Source organism: Chenopodium quinoa, unplaced genomic scaffold (genome assembly GCF_001683475.1).
Source record: "Chenopodium quinoa cultivar QQ74 unplaced genomic scaffold, ASM168347v1, whole genome shotgun sequence".
Classification (NCBI taxonomy): Eukaryota; Viridiplantae; Streptophyta; class Magnoliopsida; order Caryophyllales; family Amaranthaceae; genus Chenopodium; species Chenopodium quinoa.
This window is the reverse complement of record NW_018745448.1, coordinates 971,411-986,286: the sequence shown is the minus strand read 5'-3', so window position 1 is coordinate 986,286 and position 14,876 is coordinate 971,411. Positions and strand designations below refer to the sequence as shown.

Sequence of the window (14,876 nt, the reverse complement as noted above, 5' to 3'; positions counted from 1 at the left end):
AATTTTGATTAGCATTATTGTCATATGCATAAAAAAGATCTCATTGGAAAGACCATCCGTAATGAGTTAAAAACATAGGATTTTTTTACACGTAGGAAATTTGAGGAATATCTTTCACACTAGGATCGAAATAATGTTGCGACAGAAAGCTGCTAAGGCATGTAGGAACTGGTGTCTAGCAAACAGAGCCTGTCGCCGAAGATATGGATCTATCACCGAGCGACAAGGCTATATCACGGTGACAGTTCCTGTTGGCTGGCGCTGCGTTCTTCCAATACCGAGCTAGAAATATGAGTTCTAATTTCGACCAGTTCTAGCACTGTGGGCTCAATTCTACTTCCTGATTGAGTTTTTCTCACTTTTCCGAAACCCATATGTGTTCTACATATGGACATAACCCTCTGGGAATTCATGCTCCATCTAGTTGATTGAACGCTCTGTGCAACAAAGGGTACATCCGAGAATGTTAAATTCACCAAACCATGGAAGCGAGTGTAACTCGCGGGGTCCCATCCACTCGCGCCAACCCTTCCAAAGGTAAGGCTTCCGCGCGTTGCATCCAGACTCATAATCATGGACCCCTTTTAACTAACCCAAATCCCGAACTTTAGAGAACTAGAGCCATGGTTAGGTTACAAACGCATTGCATCATATTGCGCTTACTTGACTAAGTGTGCATTATTTGTGCATACTCTATGTGTTTTTCCTAACCGTTTGTTTGACTTGTGTTTAAGCTTTAAATAAACTAATTAATGGCTAAAAGGAATTTGCCTAATTAATTAATTAATTAGAGTAATTTAAGTTTAATAATTTAATTAGAATTGACTTAGTACGACTTTAGGTATGTCCCGAAGAGTAAAAATACTGAAAGCAGTCCCAGATTAATGCTCCAGTAATGGCGCAAAAATTTGGACTGCAGTTGCACATGCTGCTGTGCAACACCGAGCGACAACACTGTCGTCTAGTGCTGCACTGCAGTGTGCGGCGACAATCCTATTGCTTTAGCGACAATTCAACATTTTTCTCGAGTCATCTCGACGAGTCTAATTAAACAGTTTGCTAATCAGTTCGATTATTTTGTTATAACAATACCTTTGTTTAGTCCTTAATTGAGTCTAGGCGCTAAGTCCCATGGTCTTACACAAGAGTCAAAGCATGTCACTTGCACTCACAAATAAAGCACACACTAATATGTATATACACTTTGACCATGTCTAGAGAGTTTTGTATGTGCGTGTTTTCCGTCATTTTTTTAGGGGGGTAAGTCGAATATTAATCCTCCAATTAAACCACTTGTTTCAACCCATACACTTACTTGATTCCCAAAAATTATACACCCTATTTTTGTTTTTTTTTTCTTTCTCTTTATAAACCCGTAAAGTTATAGTCAATTTGAGTCAAGTCATTAAAATAAAAAATGGTTTAATTTACAACGTGTGGTCAAGAAACGAAGGGCGTTTGATCAGAGACAACTTTTTCGTTCAAGTACAGATTTTTGACAAACCAATCGGTCGGAAAAGGAAAGCCAAGAAGATAATGGGGAGTCAAGAAGAAGTTAATGTGCTTAAGAAGCAAATGACTGGTGTTACTGAACTATTAAAGACCTTAACCCTCCAAATTAATGACTCTGTGAAGCAACAACAAATGGAGCTCATGCAAGAATGCTTGAGCAAGATATCTAATGATTACAAGTTCCAAGGCATTAGTTCATAAGGGGTCTCGGTGGACAAGGAGCTTCTTATACAGAAGTTCAATGCCAACGACATCCCAAAATTCAAGGCAACCCTTACTTTAATTTAAGAGCTTTTGAAACAATAATGAATATTAAGGGTATCGATTGAAAAGTATTTCACTCTTTATTTTCCTTATCTCTTGAAACCGTTTTCCAACAATGGCTCTTCTCCCTTGACAAACAAAAAACCTTTACTTAGGAATCAATCGTAAACACTTTCATTGATAGGTATATATAAAATGCAATATTCAAGTTGAAACTGATCTTAGGGAACTTGAAATACTTAAACAGAAAGAGAATGAAGGGTTCACTTGTTTCTTCAATAAATGGAGAGAAACCTCTGCTAGGATGATTGAAGTACCGAGCGTAAAGGAATATGTGAGGTTGTTTATCAAGAACCTTCAAGAAAAGTACTCCAAGCATCTTAAGTATCAAAACAACCTTCATACCTTCAAGGTCGTCTATGATATTAGGATTAACATTGAAGATGACCTTGCTAAACAAAAAGCTGCTAACAATAACTCCAACAATGGCTGGAAAGGCAAGAAGAACGACAATCCTTCTTCTTCCAAAACCACCCACTCAAATAATGTTACCACCTTTAATTTGAGTGAAGTCCTTGATATGACCAACCAAGGACAAAAGAAACCATTTAGGAGGAACTTTACTCCATTGGTATGAGTTATGACACCGCATTCGATCGACTGAATGCAAAAGGTCTTATAACTCCTATTGGACCATTTGGGGACCCACCAGTCGAAAAACGAACAGCTAATTAGAACCCCAATGCACACTGCAAATATCACCAAGGTAGGGGTCATCTCACTGAGAATTTTTGGAAGCTTAAGGAAGTCATCCAAGATTTGATTGATAACATTAAGCTACCATTGCCCCCTACAAGAAAGAAGCCAAGCATCAACAATGCACCTCTCTCCGATTCCTTGCTATCTCTAATGAGGAAAATCATGTTGATCCCTCATCTCTTATCAAACCTGTTGAAGAAATTCATGCTATCGAAGAAGAGGAGGAAACCTTTTTCGATGCCATGGATGATTTCCCTTCCGAACAAGAACTTGCAACTAAGGAAGAAGTACGGATTCTTATATGGTCAACGTGGGAGGGAATAGACTTACTACGTGAAGCTATTGAATTAGCAAAGAAACAAGGAGAGGAACTTCAAAGAAAGTATGCTAAAGTTCCACCCATGAAGAAGGAAGCATTCCCTTTCCAAGTTATTGACACACCCAAGAAGATTAATAAACTCTATACTCCAATTGGGATTTCCTATGCTAAAATGTTCAAAATGCTCTCCGAGAATGGTAAGGTCAAACCTCTCGAACCGAGACCATTTGAATCTCTAAAGAGGACAGATAGGTTCTACTGTCCATACTATCAATCAAGGGGATACACCATTGAAAACCGTTTTAAATTCAAAGATTTAATTCAGAAGATGATTGATGACAAGAAGCTTGTTCAAATCCCACAAGTACAAGACATTAGCATTAATGGGGTTTGGGACAACGGTGATGTAGACGTCTACCTTAAGGACATGGAAGACCTCCACTTTCAATGTCATATTCAATAGGTTATTTTTAGGATGAAGAAGATTCACCGATAGACGTCCTTACAAGATATGGGAGAATGCAACCTCCCATATCTACACAACCTATTCCTACTGTACAATAAGTTCCCATACCAATTGTAGAAGACAATGACATTGTCAAACAATTCAAGAAGACCAAAGTCGAAATGAACGTATGGAAACTTCTAGCTACATCTCGAGAACATAGGTTGGCGGTAATGAATGCCTTGGATAAGATAGGAATAGATTCCGACACCACTACTGAGGGGTTGGCTAACTTCCTTACGAGTGATCTCCCTAGTCCTATCAACTTGATCACCTTTTCTGACAAAGATTTACGTCTAGAAGGTGACAAGAATTACAAGGCCCTGAACCTCACAGTAGTCTGCAAGAGAATGAACGTCTCAATGACTCTTGTAGACAATGGATCGGCAATTAATGTTTGTCCACTCAGAATTGCGAGGATGTTAGGCATAAGGGATGAAGACTTAACCCCGTCTACACAAGGAATAAGAGCCTACGACAATACTCGTCGCCAAGCTCTTGGAAAAATCACTATGAATGTAACGGTGGGAGCAATAGAACATGCCACTACCTTCCAAGTGGTAGATATTAAGGCTCCCTTCAACTTATTGTTGGGTCGCCCTTGGCTTCATGACCTCAAGGTCGTCCCTTCATCTCTTCACCAACAGGTAAAAGCCATAGTTGGAGGAATCCCCATCACAATCGATGCTTAACCTATGAGAATTAAAGCTGTTGAAAATTCGATCATTAATGTGGAGCACGATGAGGATGATGAAGACTTGTGGAGCTTTAATGAAGAGGTCTCCGTAATCAAGGAGGATGAAAGGACCCCTATTTGTCACGCCCTCCAGTCCAATATGACAGTAAATGCTATTCTCAAGAGACAGGAACACTTTCCTAGAATGACTCTAGGAAAGAAAAAGGAGATAGCAAAACAAATGGAATTACCTGGCCTCCCTAAGTTAGATACTTTCGGACTTGGTTTCGAACTGACTCAGGAATATTTTAAGCAAGCCCAGGAAAGGTCTAAGTGCGTAGGAACGCTCGCAGCCAAAAGAAAGCAATCCCAATGGATCAATATCCTCTTACTCTCATTGGACAGTTCATAAGAGAAGGAGAGGACTATCCATGCTATGAATTTCCTGAACCTTTTGTTGTAAATGGCATAAGGCAACCTGGGTTCAAAATCTTTCTGGATTGCTACTTTCTAGATGAGATCCCAACTCCTATTCACAAGGAGAAAGTACCCCCATGCTTTGACTTTAATTCATCGATCATCCAAACAGTCCTACAAAGCGAGAACTTTGACCCTTCGAAGCTCATCACTACAGCGAAAGGATTAGTCCAAGGATGGCGCAAGACGGTCAAGATGACTACTCCGAGTGGAAGAAAAATCTCAATAACAACGGGGCAAGGACCAATGTTTGAAGAGTCGTCTGAGTTAGAGTCAGAGTTAGAGTCTTTTCCTGTAGAGTCTTTCAATTCTTTAGCTATAACATCCCCTGTTTCTTCTATTTTTACTCCTAGGATAGTTAGTAATCAAGTCCCTCAGAACATTTCTCTTTTCGATGTAATGATTTCAAAATTTAATAATATGTCTTCTTCCTCTTACTCCTCGTGTTTTTCATTAACCTAAGGTGATGAGCATTGCTTAACTAACAATGAAAATGACAAAGAAATTATTAAAGCAATGGAAACACTTGAAAAGTAAACACCGATAATTGAGGATACTGAGACGGTTGATATCTCAAATGATTCAACCATTAAAAGAGAAGTTAAAATCGGATTAACGCTTAATAAACAAGAAAGAACCGATTTAATTAATCTACTCAAAGAATATATCGATGTATTTTCTTGGTCATATGAAGATATGCCAGGCATTAATAGAGAAATAGCTCAACACACTATACCACTAATTCCAAGAATGAAACCTGTAAAACAAAATCTGCGTCGAATGAAACCCGACGTAGCTCTTAAAATAAAAGAAGAAGTTCAAAAACAAATAAATACAGGTTTTATCAGGGTATCCAGATACTCCGAATGGGTGGCAAATGTGGTCCCAGTTCCAAAGAAGGATGGAAGGGTAAGAATGTGTGTCGACTATTGAGATTTAAATAAGGCAAGTCCAAAGGACGACTTCCCTTTACCACACATCGGTATTTTAGTAGATAATACAGCAAACCATGCGCTTCTCTCATTCATGGATGGATACGCGCGATGTAATCAAATTCTCATGGCAGAAGAAGACATGGAGAAAACAACATTCATAACACCATGGGGTACTTACTGTTACACGGTAATGTCATTTGGGTTGAAAAACGCGGGTGCTACTTACGAACGAGCAGCAACTGCCCTTGTAATCCCCCATATTTTTAAAATATATTATAAATGAAATTATATATTATTTATAATATTTATTTGTATTTTTCCGGAATTTAATTTCAAAAGTTTCAATTTTTAATTTTGGGTCAAAAATTATTTTGGTACAAATTTATATACATACCTTCATTCTATATTTATGTCCAAACAATCAAAGCCAATCTCACTTTACATACTTGATTGGCCCATTAATTTTATGAGGCCCAATCTTACAATTTACCCTACACCACTCTCTCTCTTATAAATACCCCATACATCCCCAAATTTTTCCCCACACAAAAAGGTTAGTAAACTCTCTTCTCTTTATTTTATTTCTCTTATTTTCCCTTTATTTTTCTTTTCTTTTATTTTTTTCCCCTTCTTTTTCCTTTTTCTTTCTTTTCTTTTTCTTTCTTTTTCTTTCTTTCCTTCCTCCTTCACGTGAGAAATACCTCACTGCCGCCCCCAAGTGCTGCTGCCGCTTGCCGCCGCTGCCACACTACCGCCCGCCGCCGGCGATCCACCAGCCCAACCACCACCGTGGCTGCCGCCCTCTCTCTCTCTCTCCTTTGTTTTATTTCATTTATGCTTAATGTTGATTAATTAGTTTTGGGTTTTGATTTTATAGTATAAAGTTTATATTTTTAGTATTAAAATCTTATTTTGATGTTTTAAACTAATAATTTCAAATTATAATGGTTGTTATAATTTTCAGATTTTATAATTTATAAACCTAGGGTTTTAATTTAATCAAATTGGGATTTTAGGGTTCTAATGAGCAATTAATTTGGGGCTTTGGTTCCTATTGTATTTATAACGATTAATTAACCATAAAAACATGTTTTTAATGGACTTTTAAGGAATTTTAATCTAAATTATGTTGCTGGAAATTTGGTTAAGTATTAATTTATTGTTGTTGGTTGTTTTCTAGGAATTGATTATTTCTTAGGAGACTTTTAAGTGATTAAAAGTGGCACAAAGGATTGTTTATACGAGGTACGTACATGTCTACTTCGTTGTAAGTAGTATCATGTTTAGGTACCAAAGAAAAGAACTTAGTTTCATGATTAGAGAACGCTTGGATGAAAATTGTTTGGTTATATATTTAATTAATTCATGTATTTATGTTTATGATGCATGTTTTGCTGAATTAATTATGCTTGTATGGAATTATGGGTGCAAGTATGTTGAATTATATTGGATTAATTATTTGTATGGAATGTTGATACAAGCATATTTTTATTGGACTGGTTTGTTAACCACATTTGGATTATTAAAGGATTGGAATTGAATGGTTTAAGTGGAATAAATTTATTAATTATTCCACAAGGTTATTATTATTTTATTTATTACTCGAGCATGACTTGTTAGTATGTTGAGTAAAAGTGGATTAAGCCGAAATAGCTAGGTGGGTTGACTATGTTCAACAATTTGGATAATTTGGAAGTTTAATGGATTTAAAGGTCAATTTGTGATGTGATCACCATTGTCCTAAATAAGATTAAAAGTGAATTGATGTATGATTTTTTTTTATGTATGTTCTACTTGATTGAGTCGGCTATTATTTAAATTTGTAATCACGTAAAGTGAAACATGGATGAGCAATAAAACTCTGGAAAGCGTGCACTTCTAGAGTATTGACAATTATGGGTTTGGGTACACGGTGGTAGCCCGTGGCTTTCCGAGGTTTGTTTGATCAACATGTCCTCTTTTCTTTTGGTATTTACATTTTATTTTATAATGAAAGTTAGATGGGATCCTAGACTAACTTTGTGAGAATGGAGTCGCGCTCATTCTTGCATCACGCTAAACTTTTATTTTAAATGGTCATTTAGGACCAAAATGATTTGGTGGATTGGACAACCTCGTCTATTGCTTACTCCAAATTAAATTAATTAAATTAAATATAAAGAGTCGAGTGTTTGGAAATGGTCAGAAGTATGTTGAGTCAACTGAATTGTTTAAGTGTGGTGTCTTGATTAATTAATTTGTGTATATGTTTATTTATTTTAATTAGTTGAGCATGCTAGGTTTTGTGCGTTGTAGCTTGTATGTACTCAGCTTTGCTGATTGCGTGCTTTGTGTGTCTTTATTTGGTCATGGCCTTCGCCTTTCAATGACCCTGTGATGATCCAATTATTACACTTGTATTATTGGGGAGCAGTATTGCACAGGTTAGCTTGATGATGTGAAGTTCGGGGATTTGACATACGCATTGTCAAGTGATTGGTGTGATTGAGAGTATTCGTTCTTTGTGTTGAACTTATTTATGTCTTACTACTTCAATTATGTTTTGGGACTTTGATTATTGGTTTGGTTTTAAAAAGGGCTTTTATGGTTCCAATTTGTAAGCTTTGACTTATTGGGTTTCTAAATTATATTATTTTAATATTTAAGTTGGATTTCCGCTGCAATACTTTGATAAAGCCTTAACATTTTAACACGTGGCGGTAACATGCCAATGATTCTCCTCTATTTTTATTTAAAGTAAGTGGTTTGGAAAAGGGAGAATTATTGAGGTGTTACAAAGTGGTATCAGAGCTTAGGTTAGATTTAATTCCCACTAAAGCCAATTTTAAAGTTTTTAGGCGCCTAACGTTTTAAATTTAATGAGTTTTATTTAACTACCTTATTTAAAGTTAACTTAAGTTTTCAAAAAAAAAATTGTTCTATTCTATTACATTTATTTCGGCATTTATAAAAAAAAAGTATTTGTTTATTTTATCTAATTTTCAAATTATTTATTTATTTTGAAATAAAATTAATTAATTAATTTATTTTATTTTTTTAACTTCCTTGCTTGTTTCATTTTATCGGTGAGATTTGGGTAGCTTTAGAAAGGGCGTATAGGATAGATTATTTCTTTCTATATGCATTGAAATTAATTCTTTTGTCTTTTAATTATTGTATGAAGTGATTCTGCAAGTTATTTAATTGTGTATGTTTTATCTAAAGTTGCTACTTAATTGTGATCACCTAGTATCATGTTTAAGGTTTAAAGCATGTAATATGGAACTTATATGTGATGATTTGTGCCATATGATATGTGTAAATTAACTTTATGTGAAGCATGTAATTATGTGATTATTATAATGTGTTTATTTAATTATATTATTTACTTAATGCTTGGATTTTGGAAGGGATTTAATCAAGGGAATTATTTTATTTAATTTTTGTGTGCGTAGGAATGATTAAAATTAAATAATCATTTCCTTTAAAAGTGATTTATTAGGGGTAATTGTGTGGCCGTGTCCACCCTTCTACCTGAATATATATTTGATGAATATGAATGTGATTTATTGAGCAAGTGAGTTCTTTCGTGTTGATGTCGGCCTGAGAGTGTGTTACATTTCTAGGCAGAGAAGGAGGATGGCTAACAACGATGCTTTAGCTGATGCTATTAGGCTCCTAGTTGAGAACTTGAACCAAAACCGCAATGATAATCCCGATCTTGCTGGTGAGATGTTTAAGAAACTTGCACAAGTCAAGCCACCATACTTTGAGGGAGGTGGAGACCCAACTTTTCTAGAGAATTGGATTAGGGAGTTTGATAAGATTTTTGCTGCTTTGAATTGTCCTGTGAATATGAGAGTGGATCAAGCTGCCATGTATTTGAAGGAAGAGGCAGATATTTGGTGGAGGGATAATGGAAACGTGATTCGTGCTGAGGTTAATTTTGGTTGGGAGACTTTCAAAACCAAACTTAGGGATAAGTTCTATCCACCATTCTTAAGGAAGCAAAAGGCTCAAGAGTTTATCAATCTGCAAATGAACAATATGTCGATTACTGAGTACTATAACAAGTTTATGAACTTGTCGAGGTTTGCTCCTGAAGTAGTGCCTACTGAGGAGTTGAAGGCTCAAAGATTTGAGCAAGGTTTGACTAAGCAGTTACAAAAGGACTTGGCTGGAAAGACTTTTAAGACTCTTGATAAGGTGTATGGGAGAGCAGCGCACCTGTATAGCTTGAATGTCAGGAGTGCACTTGAGAGTGGGAGTATTGGAGAAAAGCGTAAGGATTTTGGGAATTCGAGTGACCAAGGTAACTTTAAGAAGCCAAGGAACGAGAATTATATTATTTTAATATTTAAGTTGGATTTCCGCTGCAATACTTTGATAAAGCCTTAACGTTTTAACACGTGGCGGTAACATGCCAATGGTTCTCCTCTATTTTTATTTAAAGTAAGTGGTTTGGAAAAGGGAGACTTATTGGGGTGTTACAGCCCTAATCCATGACATGATGCACAAAGAGGTTTAAGTACATGCAGAAGATATGATTGTGAAATCAAAAGATCGCCCAGGACATTAAATAGCCTTAATAAAATATTTCGAAAGGCTAAGAAAATACTACATGAGGTGAATCCATATAAGTGAGCTTTTGGAGTCACCTCAGGCAAGCTCTTGGGATATGTCATAAGCTCTAGAGGAATAGAGATAGACCCAACCAAGATCAAGGCGATCATGTCAATGCCACCGCCCATAACCGAGAAATAAATTCGAGGATTCATTGGCCGGTTGCAATATATAAGTAGGTTCATATCGAAGCTAACAATGATATGCGAACCAATATTCAAGAAGCTTAAAAAGAATGTGCCAGTAATATGGGATGACGAGAGTCAAAAAGCCTTTGAAAAAATCAAAGCCTATCTCGCAAATCCTCCCGTATAAGCACCAGCGCTCACAGGGATTCCTCTTAGGTTGTACTTAACAGTCACTAAGGAGACAATGGGGGATATGTTTACACAAGAAGTAGAAGGTAAAGAAAATGCAATCTACTATCTAAGAAAAAAGATGCTCGAGTATGAAGTGCGCTATACACCGCTTGAAAAATTGTGTCTCGCATTGGTGTGGGCCACAACAAAGCTAAAACACTATATGCTCGTGCACACAGTCTTTGTAGTTTCTCGAATGGATCCACTTAAGTATCTATTCGAAAAGTCTACACTCAATGGGCGCATATCAAGATGGATAGTCAATTTAGCCCAATTCGATGTAAGATTCATGCCTCAAAAGGCTATCAAAGGATCTGTGGTCTCGGATTTCCTAGCGGATTTCCCAATAGAAGATGGTACGTGACAATGAATTTCCAGGCAAATATTTGATGGTCATGGAAGATGATACTTGGACTTTATACTTCGATGGAGCCTCAAACCAAAAGGGATGTGGCGTTGGAGTATTATTAGTATCACCTTAAGAAGAGCACATTCTAGTCTTTATAAAGCTAGATTTCGACGTTACCAACAACGTTGCCGAATACGAAGCATGCGTGGTAGACCTTGAAACAACTTTGGCATTCGGACTGAAGAAATTACGAATATTCGGAGACTCTTCACTGATCATCAACCAAATTTCTAAAAGATGGAAAGTAAGGAGTGAAAGTCTGGCTCCTTACTAAACTTATCTGGAAACTCTCACCAACCAGCTGGAAAAGGTAGAATACACCTATCTACCTAGAGAGGAAAACCAATTTGCTGATGCCTTGGCAAGACTAGCCTCAATGGTTAGGACTCCTACGGAAATCGAGCAAATGCCTCTAACCATAGAAAAAAGGCATAAACCGGCTTACATTCAAGCCATAGAAGATGATGAAGTGGTCCATGATGATGAAGAAGAAGAAGAACCGTGGTATACGGATATACTTAATTACGTCACCAAAGGAGAATACCCTACTCATGTTGACAAAAGAGCAAAACGAGCATTAAGAATCTTGGCTTCCCAATACGTACTCATAGACGACGAGTTACATAAAACGGTACCTAAGGGTCGAGCTCTCTTATGTGTAGGGAAAAATGATGCCCAAAGAGCTATGAGGACAGTCCACGAAGGCATTTGTGGAACCCATGTTAATGGCAAAATGCTAGTCCAAAAGATAATGCGAGAAAGGGTACTATTGAACTACCATGAATAGGGATTGTCATCAATATGTAAAAAGATGCCCTAAATGCCAAATTTATGCCAATTTACAACATTTTCCTCCATCTATACTTTACACCTATACTTCACCGTGACCATTCTCTACATTGGGGATTAATATTATTAATAAAATTACCCCTCCTGGGACAGGAGGTTACGAATACATCTTAGTAGCAATTGATTACTTCACAAAGTGGGTCGAAGCATAATCATATGCTAAACTCACTGCAAAACATGTAGCACTCTTTATCAAAAGGAATATCATTTGTCGATACGGAGTCCAACATGAGATGATAAGTGACAATGAAACTCACTTTCAAGCTGAATGTGAAGAATTGTTACAAAAATATGGCATTCAACACCATCATTCTTCCCCTATAGATCTCAAGCAAATGGAGCAGTTGAGGCAGCTAATAAAAATATAAATAATATCATCGAGAAAATGACAGAAAATTACAAGGATTGGCCTGACAAACTCTATTTCACACTTTGGGTTTATCGCACGTGAATTCGCACATCAACAGGAAATACGCCATTCTCTTTGGTTTATGGAATGGATTTCGTACAACCTGTAGAGCTAGAGATACCATATCTACGCATTGCATTAGAAAGTAAACTCAATGAAGTCGAATGGACTAGAGCAAGGTATGAAGAGCTAGTTCTACTTGATGAAAAGCGACTAGAAGCTCTACATCATACCCAATGCTATCAAACCTGTATGGCTAGGCATTTTAATAAGAAGGTAAAGACAAGAAACATCAAATTAGGAGACTTGGTGTTAAAAGCATTAAGGAAAAATGTTTTGGACCCAAGAGGCAAATTTAGACCTAATTGGTCCGGACCCTATATTGTCAAAACCATTCTATCAGGAGGTGCAGCAAAACTAACTGACATGGATGACAATGAGTTCTCAAACATGACAAACCTTGACCAACTTCAAAAGTACTACCCATAATTACTTGAGTAGGATACTCAAGAGAGCTACGTTTGGCCTGATTACTTGGGAAAGGATACGTAGGCAACCCTTTACAGGGTGCGGCCACTTTAATTTTTGAAAACCTTGCATCCCAGAAGCAATAGACATTCGATAGAATAGCAGCGCCACAGATAGAGGTCTGTCGCCGGCCGACAGACTGCAGCGCAAAGCGACAGCACCTGTCGCTCGGTGACTGACAGAAAAGATTAACGACAGCTGCAAAACGGCGGCGCCGTTTTCTGGGAATATCTGGGCAAATTCCGGTGTTTTTAGGAAAATTTTCGACTTCCGTACTCGAAAATTTCTAGAAAATAAAATAATATAATTTGTTTTCATTGCTTTAATAAATTAAATTTAAAGAAGTTGATTTAATTAAATAGCTGAAATTTCATTAATAAAATAAAATAAAAATTACATTATTGATGGAATTTAAATGAAAGCTTAATAAAACAAATTAACTTTAAATTTAAACTAGTCTAATAAATTGGAAATTAAGCAATGCTTCAATCTTTCTTCTCTTTCTTTGCCCTTTTCCAATTTTTATCTGCATCCTCTTCATCGTCCATGACTTTAGCTTGTAGGCATCCTTTAGAGGACCTACCTTCAATTTTAGAGTAAATGGTTTCTCCCTTAGCTAGAACTCCATGTTTCTTTTCTACCCAAACCTTCTTTCCTGAAGTGTCAACTTTTCTTTTCCCTTTATCCTTTGTAGAGTCTTTCTTCTTAGGCATCACAGGTGTTTTGAATTCAATCTTTTCACCCAAGCGTTCCTTAACAGGAATCACTTTGTCACATAAACGATTCTTCACATTGGTTCTACTCTGATTTTTCTTCATGTCCTTTGAAGGCTTATTAAGAAGCCATCTCTTCACATCATTGGGCAAGGAAGGAGGAACCTTTTGGGTAAGCACTTCTCATAAAGCCCTAGCACTCCAATATGTGTCAAATTTCTCTACTTCTTGTGAAACAGGGAATTCATAGGGACGACGGAGATCCCCAGAAGGAATTGTTTGAAGTAGACCGTACTGCCTTTTTACCCTGCAGGGATAATAAAAAGTCATCTTGGTTAAGCTAGGAAGACGGCAGAAGGGTTACTTGTTGACACGAACCATCTTCTTTATTTTCCACCAGGGGACGACCCACTTGATAGCAAAGTTGTCAGAGGCAAAGACTTTATTCCACTCATGGCGCCCCATCTTAGAGAAGCGTTTCTTTCACCTCACAAAGCAATTTGCAGTATATTTTTCAATATTGTCAGGAGGACTAATTAATTGTAGTCTCTTCATTAGACATATCTGCAAAAAATTCAATGCAAATAAATTAGTATTACTATACAAAAAATATGTTTTTGATTTTTGTAATTAAAAATATTATTTTTCTACATGTAATAAAATTGGAGAGCCCCGAAAAGGTGCTTTTGGATTTTTCTTCAATTCATCAAGATCTCTCCAACAATTAATGGCAATGGATTTCTTCCAGATTCAATTTGCTCCAAAACAATTAATATAATTGCTTGACCCTCATTAGTTTTACCACGAGTGAGAAGATATTGATTAAACATGCAAAAGAGAAAATCCCTTCTTCTATAAACATGAAAAGATTCAGAATAAGGTCTATCAAAGTAGTGGCGTGCAAATTCTTTTAGATTAAATACACTACCATGTACAATATTTTTCAGATTTCTGTCTCTCAAATTAAAGAAGCGCTAAAAATCTTTATAATCATATTCATTTATTCTAGGGATACCGCAAGATCTAATGAAGGGAAGCCTACGATGGCTCCAAATTCTTCCGGTAAAGGGCTAATTTCATCACACCCTAGTCTAAAGCAATGTGTATCTGTGTCCCAATATTCTAAGGCAGTATGAATAAAATCTATATCAAGATCTACCCCCTTAACACCATAAATACCTCCCATGTGAAAAAAGTCGAGTTCTTTTCTCTCTTTAGCAGTTAAAGACCGACACCACTCACGAGTGAAATTGCTAAAACTCTTAGTAACTAAAGACATGATTATTTGTTGAGAAACTAAGATTACAATTAATCTGTTCAAATTATACAGAAAATTGGCAGATTAGGGGGCTATTTATTTACAAAATCGATGCAGTTTGGCTCCGGAAAGGACTCGGAATCAGCGCACTGCAGCGCCAAACGACAAGCCTGTCGCCTGGCGATAGCGCTAAAAGCGTGGCGACACGTGGCGCTGCAGCGCTTCCTCAACGAGTTATGCAAACTGCGTTTTTCTGGTTACGATTCGAATTCGTACAATGACTTTACAATTTTGCCTTTTGT

General features: G+C 36.8%; 1 protein-coding gene across 1 annotated transcript; it reads left to right on the top strand.

Annotated features, from left to right (window-relative positions):
- The first annotated feature begins 9,065 nt into the window (after positions 1–9,065).
- On the top strand, positions 9,066–13,566 carry LOC110713570. Its single transcript, XM_021892019.1, has 2 exons — positions 9,066–9,738; positions 13,556–13,566. Exons 1-2 carry the CDS (start codon positions 9,066–9,068, stop codon positions 13,564–13,566), a joined length of 684 nt encoding a protein of 227 aa, XP_021747711.1.
- The last annotated feature ends 1,310 nt before the right edge of the window (positions 13,567–14,876 follow it).

Coding starts and splice junctions, on each gene's coding strand:
- LOC110713570 (XM_021892019.1), top strand. CDS start 9,066: ATGGCTAACAACGATGCTTTAGCTGATGCTATTAGGCTCCTAGTTGAG.